General features: G+C 46.3%; 1 protein-coding gene across 7 annotated transcripts in view; it reads left to right on the top strand.

The window, feature by feature from the left end:
* The window catches only part of LOC110538551 (RNA binding protein fox-1 homolog 3), a 412,667-nt gene that overhangs the window by 299,670 nt on the left and 89,265 nt on the right, over positions 1 to 23,732 (top strand). The window contains exon 1 of one of the 7 annotated variants that reach the window (XM_036938642.1): positions 4,350 to 4,833. The exons of the other annotated variants lie outside the window; for them this stretch is intronic. Within the exon in view, the coding sequence (XP_036794537.1) occupies positions 4,708 to 4,833 (126 nt within the window). The 5' untranslated portion in view covers positions 4,350 to 4,707. Of the gene's footprint in view, positions 1 to 4,349; positions 4,834 to 23,732 lie in introns of those variants that run through there. 7 annotated transcript variants of the gene reach the window in all.

The following is a 23,732-nucleotide window of genomic DNA, read 5'->3' as shown; positions in this document are numbered from 1 at the left end:
CCAACTGGCGTAAGACTCTGCCAGGGATGCCAGGGAAAATGAGAGTGGTGGGGCGGGGAGAGTGGCCGGGGAAGTCTGTAAAATGTCCTTGTTATGATAAACCAGAGGGAGCAGCAGTCAGAAGTTTGTTATGTTAGGCTGCTATGACACAACCTTTAATTAGTGGGGATCCCAGGCGCTCTGGGCCTGAGGTTTAATCAGTGGACCTTTAGCGAGAGCACCACCCTCGCCTCGCTGCACGCCCTGAGGACACGCTGATCATGGCGTCCGTGTGCCCCCTCATCTACTGAGGGGTTCCGAGGCGCCATGGCGATGCCAGATAATGAGGAAGGCTTGTCAGAAGGGCACTCCAAGGGTCCCCCTTCCAAAGGCCCCCGCTGCCTCTCCAGTAATCTACCCAGCACAAAACACTGCTGCTGCTTTGTTTTCATTTCAAAGGATCTCCAGAGGTCTCCTCGGAGAGAAGAGGGGGAGTGAGGGGGTGTTGGGTCACAGAGAGACTACTCTAGACCAAATAACATCTGGACCAAATAACATACTCTGAGATCAGTGATATTTTTGGAACATCAGTTTACTGATTATATCAATATGTTCACTAACAAGTGGCAGCGAGTGATAAAATATCATTGAATATATATCAACGTGTTTACATTTGGTCATATCATGTTCCTGTTATGCGTTGTACACGTTTGTTTCCTGTCTGTTTCTCTCTGTCCTCCTGATGGGGGAGCTGTGTCCATAGTGAAACCATGCAGTAGACTGACAGAGAGAGCAGAGGTAAGGATGTAAACAGTCATCTCTTATGATGATTATTGCTAGTAGTCAGTATTGATCAAGGCAATACGGTAAAACAGTGGGAAACAGGCATGTGCCTCCAATTGTTTGGGCCACTGCCTCTATTGCCTCTGATTATTGCTGACTGGGCTCGGAGCTCAGGGGATGGCGTCTTAATGGTATCACTGCTGCTTTCCGCCTTTACAGACTACATTACAGACTACATGACAGACTACATGACAGACTACATGACAGACTACATGACAGACTACATGACAGACTACATGACAGACTACATAACAGACTACATGACAGACTACATGACAGACTACATTACAGACTACATGACAGACTACATGACAGACTACATGACAGACTACATTACAGACTACATTACAGACTACATGACAGACTACATTACAGACCACATTACAGACTACATGACAGACTACATTACAGACCACATTACAGACTACAATACAGACTACATTACAGACTACATGACAGACTTCATGACAGACTACATTACAGACTACATGACAGACTACATTACAGACTACATTACAGACTACATTACAGACTACATGACAGACTACATGACAGACTACATTACAGACTACATGACAGACTACATTACAGACTACATTACAGACTACATTACAGACTACATGACAGACTACATGACAGACTACATGACAGACTGCATTACAGACTACATTACAGACTACATTACAGACTACATGACAGACTACATGACAGACTACATTACAGACTACATGACAGACTACATGACAGACTACATGACAGACTACATTACAGACTACATTACAGACTACATGACAGACTACATGACAGACTACATTACAGACTACATTACATACTACAACCCCACCGGCCTCTGAAACCCACAGGAAAATCACCATATTTATAACATATTTTCTGTTTGTATTTGATCTGTTACCGGGTGTTTCTCTGTTATATTTTGAAGGGATATTATCACCTGCTTTAAAAACAGTAATGTCTCAAATCAGCTGATTGCATCTCCTGTGCTTCTCATCTCCCCACCTCTGTGTGAGTCCTGTCTCAGAGGAGTAATCACAGAGCTGGGCCAACTAGAAACACACTGGAAAAACACATGACAAGGGGGATGGGGATAATAATCCTTATTATGATTATTATCAGGTTGCCACAGTGGAAATGGTGATCATGGTGATGAGGAGGAGGTGATAGAAGAAAGTGATGATGGTGGTCATTGTGATGATGAGGAGGAGGAGGTGATAGAAGACAGTGATGATGGTGGTCATTGTGATGATGAGGAGGAGGAGGAGGTGATAGAAGACAGTGATGATGGTGGTCATTGTGATGAGGAGGAGGAGGAGGAGGTGATAGAATACAGTGATGATGGTGGTCATTGTGATGATGAGGAGGAGGAGGAGGTGATAGAAGACAGTGATGATGGTGGTCATTGTGATGATGAGGAGGAGGAGGAGGTGATAGAAGACAGTGATGATGGTGGTCATTGTGATGAGGAGGAGGAGGAGGAGGTGATAGAAGACAGTGATGATGGTGGTTATTGTGATGATGAGGAGGAGGAGGAGGTGATAGAAGACAGTGATGATGGTGGTCATTGTGATGAGGAGGAGGAGGAGGAGGTGATAGAAGACAGTGATGATGGTGGTCATTGTGATGATGAGGAGGAGGAGGTGATAGAAGACAGTGGTGATGGTGGTTATTGTGATGATGAGGAGGTGATAGAAGACAGTGATGATGGTGGTCATTGTGATGAGGAGGAGGAGGTGATAGAAGACAGTGATGATGGTGGTCATTGTGATGATGAGGAGGAGGAGGTGATAGAAGACAGTGATGATGGTGGTCATTGTGATGAGGAGGAGGAGGTGATAGAAGACAGTGATGATGGTGGTCATTGTGATGATGAGGAGGAGGAGGTGATAGAAGACAGTGATGATGGTGGTCATTGTGATGAGGAGCAGGAGGAGGAGGTGATAGAAGACAGTGATGATGGTGGTCATTGTGTGTTGGAAGTCAGCTACTGTATTCAATCAACAGTCTACAGCAATGGTTTCTCTTCTTTTTTTCATTGGAAGAATAGGTCTGGCGTTAACTGGAGTTAACTGAGGATATCTCCAGCACATTTTGATAGATTGATTCCACATGACTCAAAGAAAGGCACAGTGGAGAACATTCCATCAATTCTCTCTTTGAAGGGAGTGATCTGACACAGCTCATTTGAATTATAAACAGGGAGGGAGAGAAGGAGAGAGAGAGAGAGAGAGAGAGAGAGAGAGAAGCTATGTGTCTCTTTGCAGCAGTAGCAGCACCTGCTGGCTCTAGCCAAGTCATCTCATCAGAGAGTGTTATACAGTACAGTGACATGCAGCGGTAATACTGTCCGACTGCTTGTACTTAACACAGGCTCTTGGACCTGAACAAGACGTGTGCAGTCAAACCACTGGTGTTCCAGTTAACACAGCCTCAGCCTTATCCAAGTCTCAATTAAGATCATGCTGATTGGTCATTTAGCAGAGGACCAACTTCTCCCTCCATTCTGTTCAGCTCAACAATTAGATGTACAAAACATATCGGCCAACAATTACATAATGTTATTACATTGTGCTGTGCCACTTATTGGTTTTCCCTAATCTGCAATCTGTGCTCTGTCCCAGTGTCTGGGGCTAATGAATAGGAAGTAGGGGTTAGTTGAACTCCTTCCTGGTGTAATTTCCCCCCTGCATACTATCTGAATGGGGCTGATTGAATCTGAATGGAGTGTCCCAGAGTGAGTTAATTTGGCACAGTGGACATGCGTCGTCTCCCACAGCAGGGCGTGATTATGATGGTCTGTCTGTGTCTGGGTGGGAAAGTGACCAAATTCACAATGATATTATTGTAGCTACCCCTGTGTCATAAATGGGTTGTGTTTGAAGGCTAACATCACACAGCCTTTATGGGAGCTCCATTGTGTTTTATATCAAACCCCTTGTTGTTTCTACAGAAGAAGGAAAAAAAGATTAAAAAGGGACTTTACATTTGTAGCGTAAATAATTTATGGATAGACTCTCTCTCTGTCAGGGCGGATGTATATTTACTGCTCACAGATGAAGAGAGCTGTCACGGCCGAAGCTAAAGCGAATAACGGGGCTTTGTGAATACATTTGCCAGACTTCTATGGATGCTGTGAATTCATATTTGCCATACATGTTGTATGTGTCCTTGAGTGCAGCTCTTGCATAGACGGAGGGAGACCGTGGACAGCATTAGGCTCTGAGGGGGGAGCCTGCAATTAAAAGGCTGTATGCAGCATCCCACGAGGTGCTAATGCCCAGGATCAGCTGCTGTTCTAATGTCATTTCATCCCCCCTGTTATTCACATGGCCTGTTTGATGTAGGAATACATCACCTCTTTTATCACCCCAACTCCCACCCCCGTCGACTCTACAACCCCCAATTCCCCCCTCTCCCCGGTTTTCACAGAACCTCCCCTTCTGTGTCTGAATGCTTATGTTGTCTTTTATCGCTTCCAAAGTAAACAGAGTCGCGCCGGGGACAAGCGAGAGAGAGATAGGGAAGGAGAGCGAGAGAGAGAGATAGGAAAGGAGAGCGAGAGAGAGGGAGAGAGAGAGAGAGAGAGAGAGAGAGAGAGAGAGAGGTGGCACGTGCACATTGTCAGTGTGCGGCTGGCTACCGTGGTTACCTACTGCAATAGACACACAAAAACAGAAAGAGAAATTCTCAGGAGGGAATAAAAGACCACAACAAGAGAGAAGGAAGACCAGTGCAGGAGAGAGAAAAAATAGAGTGGTACGCTGCCAGAAGGAGAGAGAGAGTAGAGAGAGTGAGTGGGAACAAGAGAGCGAGCAAGAGAGAGCAAGAGACAGAGTAGCGAGGAAAGAGAGCGAAGGATCTTCCTGCTAAATGCGCAAAGCATCCCGTTACCACACGCTGAGCTCCATGGCCAACTCAGGCTGTCTGCTTCTCTCCGGCTCCGGGATGCTACCTCACTCCCTCCACTGTCCCCCTGCCTTCCTCTACCTACACCAGGTAAGTCTCTCTATCTCCATCCCTTCCTCTCTTTTTCGGTCTCCTCCTCTCCCTCCCTCTCTCTTTCTCTTTCTGTCGCTCTCTCGCTCCGTCTCTTTCATTCCTCCGTTTGCTCGGCAGCACGTGATATCATTGTGTTTCCCCGAGTACTTCCCCAACCCCGACCCTGACCCTTCCAACACAGACAGGGGGGGTCATCTCCTTTATTTTCCCCTTTTCAGCCTTTATTTCCTCCTTTTATTTTCCTCTAATCCGCCCTGTGCAGTTTTGAACGAGGGAATTCATGAATTAGTGACGTGGGACTGGGTTACGACATGTTTGTTTAGATCTCGGCTTCATGACTCATTTTGCTGTGATTGTAACACTGCATATTTTACTGCTCATTCTATGGTCATACTGTCCTGTCACTTTCCAATGTGTGTCAACACTCAGTCACTTATGTGCATTTTGTGAGAGGGGGACATTGAGCAACTCTCACTTTTCTGTCATGATTATCTACATTGATATTTGTTTGAGTAATTATATGAAGCTTCGATATTTGGTTTTAATTGATTCCTTGTCACTGGTCCCTCTTGCTTTGTGAAATCTTAAGATTCACTCTGCAGAGGAAAACAACTACCCAACAAGGTGACTGTTAAGAGCGGGCCCATATGCATCTCTTGAATTATTCAAAACATTTTAATTCAGCGAGGGGGGGTGGTCGCCTGTTCAATTGTGTTTTTACTACCACTAGCATGTGTTGCAGTAAACAATGTGTTACTGCAGTGATTGAAGCAAATAATGGTGGAGCCTCCTGCTTCCCCTTTTAAATCCTGCTCCCCATCAGGGTAATGGCCCCTCTCCCCTCCTACCCATCTGTCCAGCGCGGGCACACCCCGACGGCTAGGCCATCAGAGGGGGACAGGCATGTGGACGACCAGGTGCCGCTAGCACACACTTCATGTGGAGAAGCCAAGGCTAGGATTCCCCAAGGAAATACTGCTTTTATTCATGGCCTCAGGAATGTGTGTGTGTGTGTGTGTGTGTGTGTGTGTGTGTGTGTGTGTGTGTGTGTGTGTGTGTGTGTGTGTGTGTGTGTGTGTGTGTGTGTGTGTGTGTGTGTGTGTGTGTGTGTGTGTGTGTGTGTGTGTGTGTGTTTGCGTGCGTGCGTGCGTATGGGGGTTGGGGTCTATATTTGTGTATGAAACAAAGGGTGATATGTATGACAATTGGGAATTTCTTCAACTTTACCTCTGCTGTAACTGACTTATGGAAATAGAGAGGCTGGTCTACAAAGACAACATTATTTTCTGAAACACAAGATTACTGTACTGTATCTGTCCATATGATTTGTGGCTGACTCTAGTAAAAAATATATATATTACTTATTGTATATCACATATGGGGCATATAATGTTAGTCCTGCTTCAAACAAATACATGTTTTGCTCTGTTCAATCCATATCCTTATTAAGTGGAAGAACACCTCAGAATTCATAGAAAATTCAAAAAGGATGTTTTCACAAAATATCAAAGCATTTTACATGAATCAATTATTCACATTCCCTTGTTATGGGGGCCCACCGGACCTATCCTACTCCTGTAGTGTTATTTGGGAAATGACTCTAGCCCTCTCCTCTCCCCCTTTCTCTGTGCTGACCCCTCTTTTGTATCGTGGCCATCGCTCCTTTTCAGACGGTGGCGGGTCACTGCATCCTCTGCACCTCTCTTTCTCTCTGCACCTCTCTTTCTCCCCGCACCTCGGCCCAGACGCACCTCTCTTTCTCCCCGCACCTCGGCCCAGACACACCTCTCTTTCTCCCCGCACCTCTCTTTCTCCCCGCACCTCGGCCCAGACGCACCTCTCTTTCTCCCCGCACCTCGGCCCAGACGCACCTCTCTTTCTCCCCGCACCTCTCTTTCTCCCCGCACCTCGGCCCAGACGCACCTCTCTTTCTCCCCGCACCTCGGCCCAGACGCACCTCTCTTTCTCCCCGCACCTCGGCCCAGACGCACCTCTCTTTCTCCCCGCACCTCGGCCCAGACGCACCTCTCTTTCTCCCCGCACCTCGGCCCAGACACACCTCTCTTTCTCTCTGCACCTCTCTTTCTCCCCGCACCTCGGCCCAGACGCACCTCTCTTTCTCCCCGCACCTCAGCCCAGACGCACCTCTCTTTCTCCCCGCACCTCGGCCCAGACGCACCTCTCTTTCTCCCCGCACCTCGGCCCAGACACACCTCTCTTTCTCCCCGCACTTCTCTTTCTCCCCGCACCTCGGCCCAGACGCACCTCTCTTTCTCCCCGCACCTCTCTTTCTCTCTGCACCTCTCTTTCTCCCCGCACCTCGGCCCAGACGCACCTCTCTTTCTCCCCGCACCTCTCTTTCTCTCTGCACCTCTCTTTCTCCCCGCACCTCGGCCCAGACACACCTCTCTTTCTCTCTGCACCTCTCTTTCTCCCCGCACCTCGGCCCAGACACACCTCTCTTTCTTTCTGCACCTCTCTTTCTCCCCGCACCTCGGCCCAGACGTACCTCTCTTTCTCCCCGCACCTCGGCCCAGACGCACCTCTCTTTCTCCTCGCACCTCTCTTTCTCTCTGCACCTCTCTTTCTCCCCGCACCTCGGCCCAGACGCACCAGCCGCCTGTGTGAGGGAAGTGACACACAGAGACTATAAGGACAATAGATTGAGGTGAAAGCCTTTTCCCTAGCAGTTTGTTTGAAGTCAAAAATGGGGAGACCGCATTAAAATGACTCTGAGTGCTTGGGTATTATGTTGGAACATGATGCTGTATGATATCACAGGCGTACAGAGTTTTATTACATAAAAGATTACTAAACCAATACTTTTTCCTGTTTTACTTAGCGGCAATTTCACTGTGTTGTTGTACCCCGACAGGCGGCTTTGATGCTCTTTGTAGTGGGTTGTTGTGTTTATGAATCTTGGCTAAATGTTTGTTTTCATTTACACAAGAAGAGACTCCCCGTTGTGTAATGCGAGAAATGCGGCTATTCTGATTACAAAATGGCAGTATCATGCTACCTCTCGCTGCTGTAACTCAGAGGGTATTTTGGGACTCTCTACTACATGTGAAAAGCTGCCTGTCTGTCTGCGGAGATGATGTCATCTTTTTCCTCCGTCGATCAGGACTTAACAGTAGCATATTCCATGACTTATGGTGTCTGATATTGACAGCACTGATGAATTACAGTACGGGTGTTTACTTCACTGCTGTATATGAAAGTAGAAATATATTTCTGATACAAATGTTGGGGTGGGATACGTAAACCCACAGTGTTTAGTTGTGGCTGGGCCTCAGTTTGTATCCCATGGATTTTCTATTTAGCAGGCTTTGGGTGGGCATCTGGCTGTGGTCGTAAATGCAGCTATATTATCTAAGTAGGAAGCAGTTCAATTAAAAAGAGGGAGTTTCTTAAGGCATGTCTTACATGTCTCTCTGTTTGAGCCTGCTACCATATCTGGAGATCTCACATTTCTGAAATTGCTTTCTTTGATTTGTAATTGGATTTTGTATCATCACATTCTGCTGTGTTGATATTGACCCTTATTGTTATATCTATTGATTGTTTCTGTGGGTGTTTTGCGTTATTCATTTCCCCTCACCCGTTTTTTGAATAGCATCTTAAATGGTTAGTCAACCTTTAAAGGGAGCTTTCATGCGTGTGTAGATGGGCAGGCATCGTCTGGTTTCACCTGTTCCTCTGTCAGTGGTGTACCAGGCAGGCAGCCCAGGGGAGGTCTGTGTCCTCCTCCACAGCAGCCGGCCACTGATCTCTCTTCTCTCAGTGTAACCGACTCCTGCCTGCTTCAACACTGTGATCCCTTCTACACAGCCGGGAGTGGAGGGAAGACAGAGTCCGGGGAGGAAGGGATGTGGAGAGAACTGGGAATACACCACTTTATCTATCTTTGCATCCCTCTATCCCTCCCCCTCGGTTCAGGCCTTCATCCTCCACCGGGGCTGTTTTGCCCGGGGGGGGGGGACAGTATCTGACAGTATGGGAGATTCAGGTTCCAGGTCTCAAGGGACAGGGCTAATTCTAGCGGTGAAGAGACAGGGCCTTTCTAGGGGATAATTATTGTAGGCCAAGCTGTACTATTGACAGCTGTAAATGGAGACGATGTCTGAAACTGGGGGCCAATAGATTTCTGTTCCTACATGGGCTGTGTGGGTGCATGGGAGATGGGTTTGAGAAATGAGCCACAGCCTCTTTGGGCTTTGGAATGAGAGTGTGGAGGAGGCAGGAGGGATGGGTTCTCCCCCTCCACTGACCTCATGGGGAAAGGTTAACTGAGAATGGTTGTCTCTTTAGGCGCGAAGCTGAATGAGACCCTCAGTGTACATGGCCTTTATGGTTAAATGGTTCCTGTTAAAGCTGGACCCGGTATTCTTTGAAGATTACGAGAGGGCCTGGAGAAGTGAAGGACTGTTTACGACACCTTTCCACTTTTTTATATCCATTGACAAGTTATTTTATATTTCCATCTTCTGTTTCATAAATTTGAAATGCATTCATAGAATTTTAAATCATTTCATTTCGTCACCAAGAAAGCTGGGCTTGACTCCTTAATGCAGTCAATTTGATGCAACGCAATTCACTTTGATTCAATCAAACTCGATTCAAAAACTTCAAACCCTATTTCATTGTCAGAGAATACGTTTCATTGTGTATTTTGCCTAAGATTATTTCTATGGAGGCCTCTCTCTCTCTCTCTCTCTCTCTCTCTCTCTCTCTCTCTCTCTCTCTCTCTCTCTCTCTCTCTCTCTCTCTCTCTCTCTCTCTCTCTCTCTCTCTCTCTCTCTCTCTCTCTCTCTCTCTCTCCCTCTCTCTCTATCTGCCATTCAGCTGTTTTGTCCCTTAAACACCAAATTCATAACAGCAGAACAAAAGCGGAGGGGACTGATTGAAATGTTTTCTCACTTTTCCTCGCGGCTCTGGAGGAGAATTGTAAACCACAACTCAGTCGTTTATGTTGAAATGTAATTTGGTGTGTGAGCTGAGCAGAGTGAGGGCTGCCTAGTTCTTCAGAGGGGATGCGAGTTACGCCACACTCCCTCCCTGTGACTAGTAGTTCTCTTAAGGCTACCTACCGACTTACTCTGTTAGACCGCTGTAAATGGAACCAAATTACATTTCCTCCCCACAAAGAAGAATGTCACAAACAGTTCAAAAGATTTACACAAGCATGAAGCCGTATTGTGGGAGTTTGAGGGTTCTGTCTCTTTGGGGGGGAAGGATTTGTGTTGATTCACAATGTTTCACAGGAGAATGAGTACTTAACATTAGAGTGGCGTGCAGTGCATTAATAAATGTATATTTACATTTAGCCAATAATGCTAAACATCTCCAGTCATTAATGGTACCCATTAGCCTAGAGTTGACCAAGCTTTCTATATGCATAGCCTACAGTGTCATGTGATTAGCATGCACAGTGCTTCTGAAAACAAAGTGCTGTTGTGGATATCTTCACTCTCCAGTATTCATCCAGATTTTTTTTATAGCATGACACATCATTTGCACTCACTGTATATAGACTTTTTGTTTTCTTTTGTTCTACTGTATTATTGACTGTATGTTTTGTTTATTCCATGTGTAATAACTCTGTGTCGTCGTAAAGCTTTGCTTTATCTTGGCCAGGTCGCAGTTGCAAAGGAGAACTTGTTCTCAACTAGCCTACCTGGTTAAATAAAGGTGAAATAAAACAATTTAATTTAATTGAGCTTTTAATCACTATTCATGCCAAATATTTACTGTCTCAGGAAAACTGATCCCAGATCCCGGAATCATTTTTCTCCTCATTTAAAGAAAGTGTAATGCAGTATTTTAATGTTTTATCGGGGGCGACACCAATACATGCCACCATGTGCATTTTACAACTATTATCATAGGACTATTATAGGAGCAGCCTGTGATCAAAAAGGGAAGTGAACGTGAATGTCGTCAACCCTGTATCTCAGTGGACTCATTCTCTATGCAGAGATTTAATACAGCTCAAGAGTATTCGCTTGGTTTTGCAATCGCCACCATTACGTCCGCTTGAGCACTCCTTTAGCTAAAGAGAGACCGCGAGCGGAGCAGGCTGAGGGGGCAGCGAGAGGGGAAACAGACGAGAGACACGACACAATGCCTCCTTGTCTTTACACTGCGGGAGCTCTCTCAATCTCCCTCTCCTCTCACACACACACACACACACACACACACACACACACACACACACACACACACACACACACACACACACACAAACACACACACACACACACACACACACACACACACACACACACACACACACACACACACACACACACACACACACACACACACACACACACACACACAGGGATAAAACAGGGAGGATGATAACCCCACTGTGAAAATCCATTAGAACTATGTTTGTATGGGTGACTGTTTTTACTGAAATATAATCTATCCTGAGGTTTTCTGTTTCTCTGAATGGCTCAGTAAAATGCTTAAGCAGCCCGAGCAGCTTGACTCCAATTATTTCTTTACTGCAGTAACTTAGCCAGCTGTGATTATTATGTTTATAATGTAGAGTCACTCTCATACTGTCCTTCAAGCCTCCTCCTCTCAGCTGGATCCTCTCAAATGAGACATAATATCTTGTGTGCTGAGTTAACAGAGTGACCATAGAAGTGAAACAGCCATCACCTGCTATTAAAGCCACCACCTTTTTATCACCACCCTGCTTAATGGCAGTGGTGAACAGCAAAGCATTATTACCGGTTTCTCCGTTCCTCCTCGTGCTCCTTCCCTTCCGGCCAAGCTGTTTTTCCTCTGTCAGTTAGACGGGGCTCGTGAAAAATAGTTCTCTAGGTAAACACTGAAATTTTGTTTTTCAAAAGGTCATTATCAGCACCAGTGTGACTGCTGCTTGAGGAAATCATTTATCATATCAGAGACACTTTTTAGTAGTTCTCAGTGATTTTTTTAGATTTATTTCTGCCTCGACTTGCAATATTGCCGTGGCTAGCTTCTCATTTGGAAGCCGGTAACTGTATATATTACCATTAAAAGGCACCAGGGGTCATCCTCTAAAGAACATCAATATTTGAACTATACTGTTGTGGTTCAACATGTACTGGTGTATAAAAATAAATGGGGCTTGAAATTGATTTTAAGTTCTCTGTGAAAAAGTCCAAAGGTATTTGGAAATGAAAGTGAGGGGGAGGAGTGTGCCACCCGGCACATACCAAATAGATGACCTCTAGCAGGCACATTTATAATTGCTTTTGTTTCTTCAAATCAAATGAGCCCTTTTATTGTCTTTTTTTTTTCAGAGGTGGGACTGAATTGTCAGTTAAGCCACATTCTTTTTTTAAAGCCTAAAGTTAATATGAAGTAATACCTTTAATTCTCATCACATCTCTGCCTCTCCTGTCAACACTCGCATACCGAACAAATCACCGTTAGATGGTTATTAGAATAACAAGTGGGCCGTTATACACCTTCCTGCTATGTGTTGAATAAACAAAACAAACGCTCACACTCTTCTTCTTTCCTGGCGGGCAACTGAACAGGAATGAGGTTCATTACTCTCCACTAGTTGGATAATCACCTCAAGAGGTGTGAAGAAGCTTGTGTAATTTCCCCCAAATCAGTGGCCTCCTTCCCCGTCTGTCTCCATTTCGTTGAGAGCCTAAATCTGGTTGTTTTGTCTTGCAGCAGTTTGTTAGTGGAGCACGCCTCTGTGTTTCTCTCCAATCATCTATCAAGGTGAGCTGTGTGGGAAAGAGCATCGCCTCGGGGTTCCTCCCCATGTGCTTAGGAGGTTTTATTAGGTCCCACAGGACCACTGCTGTGGTGCCTTAAAAAATGGAACTTACAAATTACTGCCTCCACGTGCCGTGTGTGTGTGTGTGTGTGTGTGTGTGTGTGTGTGTGTGTGTGTGTGTGTGTGTGTGTGTGTGTGTGTGTGTGCGTGTGTGTGTGTGTGTGTGTGTGTGTGTGTGTGTAGGCCTACGTGCATATGCTCAATAGGTTTTTTTGCACATGCATTTATGCATAGATAAATGCACCCATGTGTGTGTTCATATGCGATTCAGATGAATGTAAATCAGTGTGTGAGTGAGAGAGTCTGAGTGCCATATTAGTACAGCATGTCCTTGGGAGAATATAGGAGTGATCATGTGCTGCATGTCTCCAGGGGGACTGTTGGAGGTGGGGTCAGTACCAGCTGTCATCTCCCTCACGGCTACTCTACACTTTCTGCTATTCATGTTAGGAGAGATGAGCTACTATGGAGTCACTCTCTCTGAACAAGCAGATATTTTCCATTTCTCACCGCTGCTCAGACCTTTGCTTCTAATTTAATGAATCGGAATTGTAACTCCACGTTGTTAGCATTTAGCAGTAGCAAGTAATGAGTAGTAATTAACGTTTTCAAAGAGGGTCGTAAAGGCTGAAAGACACCGCTTTTACGAAGAAAACGTTGAAGCAGCGCAGTCAGACGAGATATTGTCAAGCGGAGAAAGGCCTAATTTACCAAGCCAACTGTTTTTGAATTGTAAATAACTTTGTTTTGTCAGGCAGACCACTATCAGTGCTAACGTGAGTAATCAGTCTGATATCCTCGGCATTCTGGCTCCCTCAATGAACTGTAATAAACTGTAATAAATTACTCTGCTCATTTTTTCCAATGATTGCTCTTTCTGGTGCTTGGAGAGGAAGTGCTAATTAACTGAATGTGAATGAAATTCTAGGGCAGAGTGGTATCAATGTGAGGGAGACAAATGCGATTTAGCTCTGTCGAGAGCGAGTGGAAAATTGCTGCGTAAATTGGAGGTTGTTGCTGCCGAGAGTTTTCTGTGTGCTTACATTTCATGGGTGAGAATCCAATCTCGCAGGGCAGCACTGCCCTTTCTAATACACTCTAGTGTACTCCACCTACTCTATGATAGGGCTCTAAAAACACCCCAAATCTCCTCTGTAACACACACACACACACACACACACATCTCAAAGGTAAAATACATTGTGAAGCCGAGGAGTTGCTGGTAGTGGGGGATAGACGGAGACTTCTTATGCTGTACAAACAGCAATTTGCCTCATCTTCCAATTGACCAAAATTCCTCACATTCCTTGACTGTAAGCAAAATAGACCAGACATTTTCTAGTATTCACAACTCTCTGCTTGTTTATGGAGCTTGTGTGTCTTTCTGTAATTTCCAACCTGTCAGAGAGTAGGTGCTTCAGATAGGTAAGGTAAGCCCTAACCTCTCTCTCTCACACTCTCCTCTCTTCCTTTTTCTCCTTTTTCCTCTCTCTTTCGTCTCTGACTGCGATGGCCATTTTTATCTATGGGTTTGGGCAGTTTTGGAGAGAATTACGGTGACAGTGTCATGGAAATGATAGGCCGGCAGTGAGATATCTGTGCCTCATAAATTCTCCATTCCTCAACATACTTTACGAGGGAGGTTTCTGTGTGTAAGACAGCCAGTGTGCCACCGTATCCATCTCCACCTGCTTCCACTTCAGAGCCTAACTCCCTCCATCCACTTTAAGACAGCAGCCCAGCTTCTGCTGGATTTATAGACGGCTGCACTAGCAACACTCATTTGAGAATTTATTTTCACTTTCATTTGGTCTGTAAACAATGCTTCTGATGATTTTGCGATACATTTTTTCCCTCTGGTGCTAGATTAAGTTTCAGGCTCTTTATTGGGGGGTCCAGGCAGTACCATTAGGCAGAGATGAAGAGAAGGAGATGAAGAGATGGAAACTACATTACATCAAGCTGATGCACTGCTGTGTGTGAAACTGTACTACTAAACCCCCATAAGGCCTTGTTGTAGTGAAGTATTGTTCTACTGTATCAGCAAAGGTCATGGGCTCCTCTGATTATACTGTATGAAGGCAGATCAAAGGCTGCAGGATTGTAGATGTATATTTCTGTGTGATTTGTGTGAAAGGGCTTTTCCCTCAGAGAGCTATGCCCACCACGATATAGGGGAAAAGACAATCTAAGTTACAGTATAGAGTAAGTTAGCTGAGGGCCGTGGCTGCTGCTGTTTTGTTGGTCGATGTTTCACATGTATTATTCTACACTCACTGTGTGATGTTGGCTGGCAAATTGCAGCTTCGCATTTCAAACACATTGATATTGCCCAGGAGTGGTAGAATAGGGAAAACATGATTTATTAACTTTTTCATTTATTTAATTATCCCTGTTGTTTTGAACACGCTATATACACCAGCCCTCTATTTTCGTTTTCCAATGAAGGTCTGAATTCACTTCCCTAAGATGTTGGGTGATTCGATGAGGAGAGTTTGAGTGGGTTTCCAGGGTTGTGGCACTTCCCAACTCAGTTAAAGTAGTGAGCTCCTCTCCTCTATTGGGTAAGCTTTGGCCTCTTGTTTGGGCTGGAGAAGTAGTGGCTGGAACCAGTGAGGTCTGCTCCATCTACAATCACATCTTCACACTCTCGCTCCCACTACCATTCTGTTCACACAAAGACAGAACTTCCCTTAGGGGACTGAGCACCAAGCCTGGTACTGTATGTAGAACCAGTGGACCTGAAGATTGCAGTCATCACTCACTTGATCTTCATGGAAGACTTTACCCACTGATACCCCATGATACCTGTAAGTCAGTCAAATAGGGTTTGTGTTTGAAGAATACTCTATAGGTTTTTACAATCAGCTCCGGTATTCCCAACACGCCTCTGATGTCAGCACACCTGCTTATTGGCCAGACATACCTGTTTCTTTAACGAGACAGGATGCTCAATGGAAGCAGACAAGGCTGTTTCACAGGGGACTTGATCTAATCTACTCCCTCTCAACATGGACATTCACTGTCACTGACACACACACGTCATCTCCAATAAACTTGGGGAAGACAGAGCATGTCGAAGCCAGCCTCTCTGGTAACTGGCACTGGCACTCGGTTAAGCTTTCATGTTCCACGCGGCACACGCCATTGTTTGCGCGTTCATCAAATGATTTAGGTCCAGCGTTTATTTTTGATCTGTACCTGTCTTTTTGATTTTGTTTACTGGAGAGCCCCTCGAACAGAAGCTGTAAACTATACAATCTCAATCTTCTAAGAGTTTTATCTGGAGAAAGAAATCACTCTTTGTTGCCCTTTCTCTTTTTGCTCGATCTCTCTCCCGCCTCTCCTCTCATTCCCCCTCTCCTCGCATTCCCCCTCTCCTCTCGTTCCCCCACTCCTCTCGTTCCCCCTCTCCCCCTCTCTGTGTGTCTGTGTGTGTGTGAGAGCAGGTGACTACTCACTGCGTCAGTGTAAGTGCTCACCAGCAGGTTATTCCCTCTGAACTGGGGCTCTTATTTAATGCTAATTGCAACAATTAGCATGTGAATGGGAAGGAAATTACATAATAGGAGTAAGATAAATATTGATGTTAATTCATATTCGAGGAAGAGGGGACCCTGCACCGGGTTCCTGTAAATGTAGCCCCAACCCTCATTTGCATACATACATCTGGGCCAATTAGAAGCAAACATGATTGCTGTTGAGGTTAAAAATAAATCATTTAACTCCTAGAAGGCGACGTGTTACCGGCATGGAGAGAGAAGAGAAAATGGGAGTTGGGGCATGATGGGAATTTATTTTCAACTTTCCTCTGTGGTGTATTTACTGGTGTCTAAAGCCGGAAGCAGCTGCAATTGAAGGTTAAATGACATCCATCAGACTGTTAGACAGCTGACCAAGGGATGAGTCTTTTCATTGTGACTTTGTAATAACTGCAGCTCTGCGCTGCACAACGAGCCAGAGTGAGACGGATGACCTTGCCTGGTCCTTTCCAACGGTCTCCCAAAGCTCTCATCACATGGGAGGAACTGTAAATACCAGGCGATGTCTTGTTGTTGTAGGGAGAAGGCAGGGAGAGGCTCTACACTGGAGGGGACAGAGGTACAGTCCAGTATGGGGTGTTTGGGTACTGGTGGTACAGAGGGGGCAGTGACCCAGGACAGATAGCCCTGGCCCCTGGGCGCTATGCGCTAGGCGAGGGGGATGCTGGGGTCTCAGCAGGCTGCCGTGACTGAGCAGTCGTCGGGGTGGAAGTAAAAACGTCCCCTAGAAGGCAGGCGCCCACCATCTGGACAATGGCCCACGTCTGCAAATCAGCAATGTGCAGCTGACGGGCCATCAAACACACACACACACACACACACACACACACACACACACACACACACACACACACACACACACACACACACAAACACTATACACTCAGACACACACTCCAATCTACACACGCACCTTCCCCCCCAACCCTGTTTGCGTTTTCTTACTTTTTTTATGCGAAAGAAAGAAAGCGGGAGAAGGAGAAGGAGAGCAGTGCCAGGGGCGGGCGGGCGGTGGAGAAACCTAATTTCTTCCGGCATGCTGCAGCGAGTGGGTTATTGAGGTGGCTGTAATTTGATAAGGAGAGGAAACTCAATGGACTGTGAGCAAGTCAGCAGTTTGAGGCCAGTCACATTTCTGATTTGGAGGTGGTGGTGGTGGTGGTGGTGGTAGTGGGAGGCTGGGGGGAGACAGGAGGACGGGGGAGGGAGTGGGGCTCCCTGACATTGGCAATCTCACTTCCATGAGAACAGAGAGAGGATGGGAGGAGCGGCTCTGATCCGCTTGAGGTCCGATATGTTCTCGGACGGAGCCGCGGGCGGTGTTCCCAGGCGGATGGCCCACATTCCCCAGTCTGATCAATCCTAATCTGGAGATCGCCCCCTGAGCCCCTTCCATCCTCCTCTGTTGTTTCAAACATTCGCTCACTCCTTCCTTTATCCCTACCTTTTTACACACGCTCGTTATTATGCTTTCCTCCCAGTCACTTTTTGTTGTTGTGGCTGCTTCTTCTTTGCCAGATAAGAGACACAAGTGTGATCAGTGCAGGCCTTTGATGTTCCCATAAATAATGGGCCAGCGCAGGCCCACTCCAGAGCCCTCCACTTCCTAGCTCAGATCAAAGATTAGCTCCACGTCGGCCCCAGCCCAGCCCAGCCCTGGAATAAAGAACTTTATTGGATTCCAGGAGCCCCGTACGGTGCACTAGGCCCTGCCTCTCCAGCACAGTCCCTCGTCAGACGCTGGCGGCGAAACACTTTCACACGCAGTCTATTGAACTGTTTGTACTCCCAGGATCTACAAAAAAGAGATAACAAGAAAGGCTGAACAATGCTGACTTTTTAATCAACACCACGTTCAGAGGCAATCAGCAACAGAATCCAGACAGTTGAAAAATCTCTCTGAGAGAACGGTGGGACAGGGGGATTGTTGTGAAGCTACTGTTAAACAGGCTGTAGAATGCTCGTTCGGACCTCTAAGGCATTGGGATCTGGTGAGCCGATGCAGGAAGTTAGGCTGGTTTACACATGAGCAGGCGCTCATGTGGCTGAGGGCATAGTCCATCTGGGGCCTGGTGTTTTACAATGGCAGCGTACCATTCTAAAGGTCGGCGCCTCAGACTCATGGACTTGCATATGAGCAGGTGGCGCCGGTAACTGGACGTTGAGTTAGAATGCAGGCCCCTGGTCAAGACTATCCTCCAGCAGCGTTTACAAGCATGGAGAACCAAGGTTGGCCTGGCCCATTGTTAACCTTTTAAAGAGACAACTCTCTAAGCCTTTTGTGAAGGATAGAATAAAAAACTAGCCCACTCCATGCTAGACCGCTCTCAGTAAGACCTGTAAAGAGGAAGAGAAAGGAGAGAGAGTGCCGGACCGCTCTGCCAACATGAATGGAATCATTTCTGTTTCTATAACCACACCCACCTCTACTTTACTAGCCATTGCACCATGCTGAGGTATTGTTGACAGTGTGCAGGTACAGTAGAGCAATCGGGGCAATCGCTCTTTAGCAAGGTCCTGAGGGCCGGATGGAAAATGTGTTATGTTCTCGCTGGCAAAATTGGCAAAAGATAGTCCTTTATCCATCATTTTTGGACATTTGGATGCTTCCTGACTGTCTAGCTTTTGGTTTTGATGGTTGTATGAACACAGTCAAGAAACTGTATGAATGTAGGTTCATTATCATTTCTACACAGTTTTGATTGGGTTTTAGTCATTTTTAGGTATATTGAGTTCGTTTCCCCCCCCCAACATTTTTTCTACAAAAAACCTTCAGTGCACTTTTTGACAATAGGTTTCATATCCAATTGTAAAAATCCCAAACCAAAATCCCTGTATAAACACAGCTGTATTCTCTGGGGATTTGATGTTCGTGTCCCAGCCATGAATAGCCATACTGAACAAGCATACCGTGGCGCCCACGCACAGATTAGGTTCTCCCTTCAATTTCTATGTACATTTTTGGAATAAGACTTGGTAAACAGCTGTGGATTGAACCAAGTGTAGGGATGTTCAGAGCTTGGCAGTATGAAAACCGCCACTAAGGCTCTAAGGTGGAGAATGCCACTAGGACATTTAACACACTCAATCTGACATGTGGAAAAAGACTTCCACCAGCACACACACACACACACACACACACACACACACACACACACACTCTCCCTACATCACCCCTTGGACTCCTATTTGAAATATAGCATCCATTAATTTAATCAAGGTCAGCGTACAATTAAAACATTCATCTGCCATGCGATGAATTGTGGCCCAAATTACAGAGGGTTGACAGTCAGGCAGGCATTGGATATCACACAGACACAGTAGACTGAGTAGCTAGCAGCCCACCACCACAGCACACAGGAGGCCCGTGTGTGTGTGTATGTCTGTGTAATGTGTGTGTGTGTGTGTGTGTGTGTGTGTGTGTGTGTGTGTGTGTGTGTGTGTGTGTGTGTGTGTGTGTGTGTGTGTGTGTGTGTGTGTGTGTGTGTGTGTGTGTGTGTGTGTGTGTGTGTGTGTGTGTGTGTGTTTGTGCAACCTGAGACCGGCACACTGGGAATATCAGATACATGGCCGTCCAGAATGACACTTCTCCTGCTGCGGAGTGTGTACTTCATTTTGTGGAGGTGATGAGGGATTAGACACACAGATACATCTCTATCGCATCGCTGACACACAATCTATACTTCAATATATGCTAATGTTTGTTTTTCCGAGTATTGAAATCCTTTACAATTTATGTCTCACTGTAGCCGTGGACAAGACCGGATCATGTTAATGCTGTATTATGAGCCTATCCAGTTTCCTGCTTGACTTACTAATAATAGTTGAGTTTCTCCTAAAAGTAACAATGTCTTATAGTGGACTTCCTGTTGTTCTCCATCTGAACAGTGTAGATCACACCACAGTCCCACTATTATTACCATCACACTGAACAGTGTAGGTCACACCACAGTCCCACTAGTATAACCATCACACTGAACAGTGTAGATCACACCACAGTCCCACTAGTATAACCATCACACTGAACAGGGTAAATCACACCACAGTCCCACTAGTATAACCATCACACTGAACAGGGTAGATCACACCACAGTCCCACTAGTATAACCATCACACTGAACAGCGTAGATCACACAACAGTCCCACTAGTATTACCATCACACTGAACAGTATAGATCACACCACAGTCCCACTAGTATTACCATCACACTGAACTCTGAAACATTCAGGAAGAGTAATGTGTCTTATTGTAGTGTATATAATATACAGTATATCAATATGGTGTATGATATTGTGTGTTGCATTTGGCCCGGATAGGGAGAATTATTTCATGCCCTGTCTCGTGTACACTTTTGGGTGAATTTGCACTTTCAGAAACTGCATTACCTTTACATATCAATTTTAAAACGGATATTACAAAGTCTCGTTTTTGATGTCTGAGTGATATATAATATATGTAAGATTTTACAAGAAATGCTCTTTCAAGTGCTGGTTGCGGATCTTTCTTTAATATATGCACTACATTACTGTGCATGCTGCATACCCTTTGGTGCACATCCCCCTGCATACATCCCCCTGCACACTTTAGATATATGTTAATGACTTTAATAGGCTGTTCTGTTTCTATTTAATCAGGATCAAAGTTCTGGGAAACAGCTGTGCTCAGTGGTGTCGGGGCGGCTTGTTCCGTGTTCAGGCCCATAGCCACGTCCTGTGTAGAACCTGCGTGCTGCGTGCAGGTTCCCCCCTGATCGGCAGAGATGCCTGAGTGATTGCAGGGGGAAGTGAGGTGAACAGACATTTTTATATTCTGGAGAGATCTCTGTGTGTAAGATATGAGAAGTGTTGTTGACGTGCGGCGGCTGTGGTCTCATAGCACAGACACCTCACTCCTCCTCTCAGGCTTAGTGAAGACTGGCTAATGGGCTGACAGTGGCTCTTTAGCTTTCTTCCATCCAGCTGTAGCTAGTTTTATATCCCAACTCTACAGGCAGTGGAATGGATTTGATAGGGTTGATTTTGATTTTTTTATGAACTTCTTCACATTTCATCAGATGTCTGCCTTCTCTCTTCTTCCTTATTCTGTCTTCTATTTTCTCCCTCCAGCTCTCTCTTTGTTTCTTTCTCCATCTCTCTCTCCTTCCACCATCCCTCCCTGTGGTGGTTCTGTTCCCCCCCTCCACTCCAGTGGAGCCCATCTAACTGAACCTGATCCTCTGATTTGCGCGGCTAATTCCCTGCACTCACACTGCTCAGTGTGGTGTCATAATTGGCATGCCATTGATTTATGTCTCCTCTTACAGAGCCCTGAATGGCTGATGAGTGGAACTTCCTGTCATAATAGGCCTCGTTCAGGCCTCTCGTCGCGCCGCCGCTCCCCTCGCCACGCTGCGATCCTTCCTGTCCTCCATTTGTTGTGGCTGAAACCCACCAGATTGTATTTATTTCCTTTTACATGGAGGATGACAAGGGATGAGTGGACATAGTTTACCTTGTCTGTTAATGGCTCAGTCTGCGGTTTCACAGTCATTATGGCTCTGAACCAGACTTTACATCTCGTCTCCCCAGTGTCCAGAGATGTTGCTGGTCATCACGGGCAATTTTCCATTCAAACCCAGAGCCACTTGGTCAGGGTTAATCGTTTGAGCCGCTGTTGTGATCATTTTAAAAGCATGGCAAATGCTGGATCAGAGCCCCCAATGTTAGAAGCAGCAAGACATTTTGAAGTGCGTCTCTTGTTCAGGCGAACAGCAGGGTACCCTGATGCACGCTGGGAGATGGGCTCTCCCTGGAGGCCTCTGTAATCTTGTTCCCCTGCAATAGAGAGGGGAGGGAGGGGGAGAGGAGGGAGGGGTGCAGCCCTGGGGAGTTCAGAGCTCCATGGAGAGCACTAGTACATGCTGCATCTCCCCAGCCCACCTCACCCTCCCCTCACGATCAGAATCACCGAGCTAAGCAGTATTAAAGGCCTTCGCCATTACTACCGCTCCTCACTAACGCTCCCACGGAATTGATTAGTTGTTTGTTAGTGCTGGTGTGTGTGGTAGATGGGGGAGGGGTATATGCATGTATCATTTAGTTTTCTGATTCAGCTGGCGATAGGCTCTAAAAATGGTTTATTACTCCCTCTTTGTTACTGTGCTGCCCACCAACAGTGTCGGTTTCTACCATACACACTCCATATTCTGAAAATTGTATTTTGATCTGTGTTCTTATATCATATGATATACAGATGAATAAGGAGCTGCTGTCTTCATGTTTTTTTGTGGCATTTCATAAAAATTTCAGTTGGGGGGCTTTGCAAGATCAAATACTATCACAAAGGTATTAGACATGCGAGATCAGACTGAAAGAGACAGGCTATGCCAGTGATGGTGGGTAGGGTCGGCTGGGTTAGCGCGGGGAACGATGGAGAGAGCAAAAGCAGAGATCAGTTGACTGCTGCAGCCCCAGGCAGGGCCCTGCCTTTTCAAACTCCCAGCATCAGAGTAAAGGAGCTTGGGATCGGACAGGCAGGGCCAAACCTCGACGAGCTGTCAGGGAAGAGTTACTGTAGGGTGGGTTGCGATGGAGATGGGAGCCAGTCAGGCAGTGTTCGAGCCGGAGCACGTGGCATGGAACAGCACTGTGTTAGTGGATGGGAGGGAGAGAAGGAAGAAGTGCTAGGGGAGGAACAAGGAGGCAGAAAAATCCCAGACCTTTTGCTTCTAAATCCCAGCTCATACATTGCTAATGCCCGGAGTAATATAGGTCTCATTCATAATGGATAAACCCTTGGCCCCCGCTTGCAAAGTATATCATGCGCACTGTAACGAGGTTAAAGATTGGGCTGTGTTTGCCGGGAATGCTGTGACCACTGCTGGCCCAGGCATTAGTGTGGGTTGTGGCCGGGAGCATGAGAGGGAGGGAAGTGATACTGCATCATATTAGTAGTAGGGGACTGGGAGTTTGAAGAATGTGACACCTCCACCATGTCTTATCCAGAATGTCACGGGGCTCGACCAGAGCTGCCATTCTCTAAGCCTTGTGCCAGTCCTCTAGGGTCTTGCTTTCAGCTTGATTTGTCTTGCAACCATCAGCCCACGGTCAATTGGCAGTAATTTAGCACTTGCTGATATGGTCCGTGCCCTAGGGTAAATTATCCAGAAGTTATTTTCAATTAGTTGAAAAGTAATGCCAATTGTTTGTACGGATGGACATGCAGTCCCTATCATATGATATAGCCCTGATCAGAGCACCATGCAGAGGGCTGATGTGGTATCGTGTGGCAGAGTTGAGACAGGGGCTTTCATTAGCTGAGCCCAAACTACAGTATTGTACAGTGTAGTTCCTGATGGACCATTGTGACTGGCCTACTTCACCTATTAGGATATTAATAACTCAACACTCCCCTCCCACCCACCAACACCACCAACACCGCCCCCTTCCACCCACCATCACCACCAACACCGCCCCCTCCCACCCACCACCACCACCAACACCGCCCCCTCCCACCCACCACCACCACCAACACCTCCCCCTCCCTCCCTCCCACCCACCACCAACACCTCCCCCTCCCT

This window comes from Oncorhynchus mykiss, chromosome 12 (assembly GCF_013265735.2).
Source record: "Oncorhynchus mykiss isolate Arlee chromosome 12, USDA_OmykA_1.1, whole genome shotgun sequence".
Lineage (NCBI taxonomy): Eukaryota > Metazoa > Chordata > Actinopteri > Salmoniformes > Salmonidae > Oncorhynchus > Oncorhynchus mykiss.
This window is presented reverse-complemented; position numbering and strand designations above follow the sequence as displayed.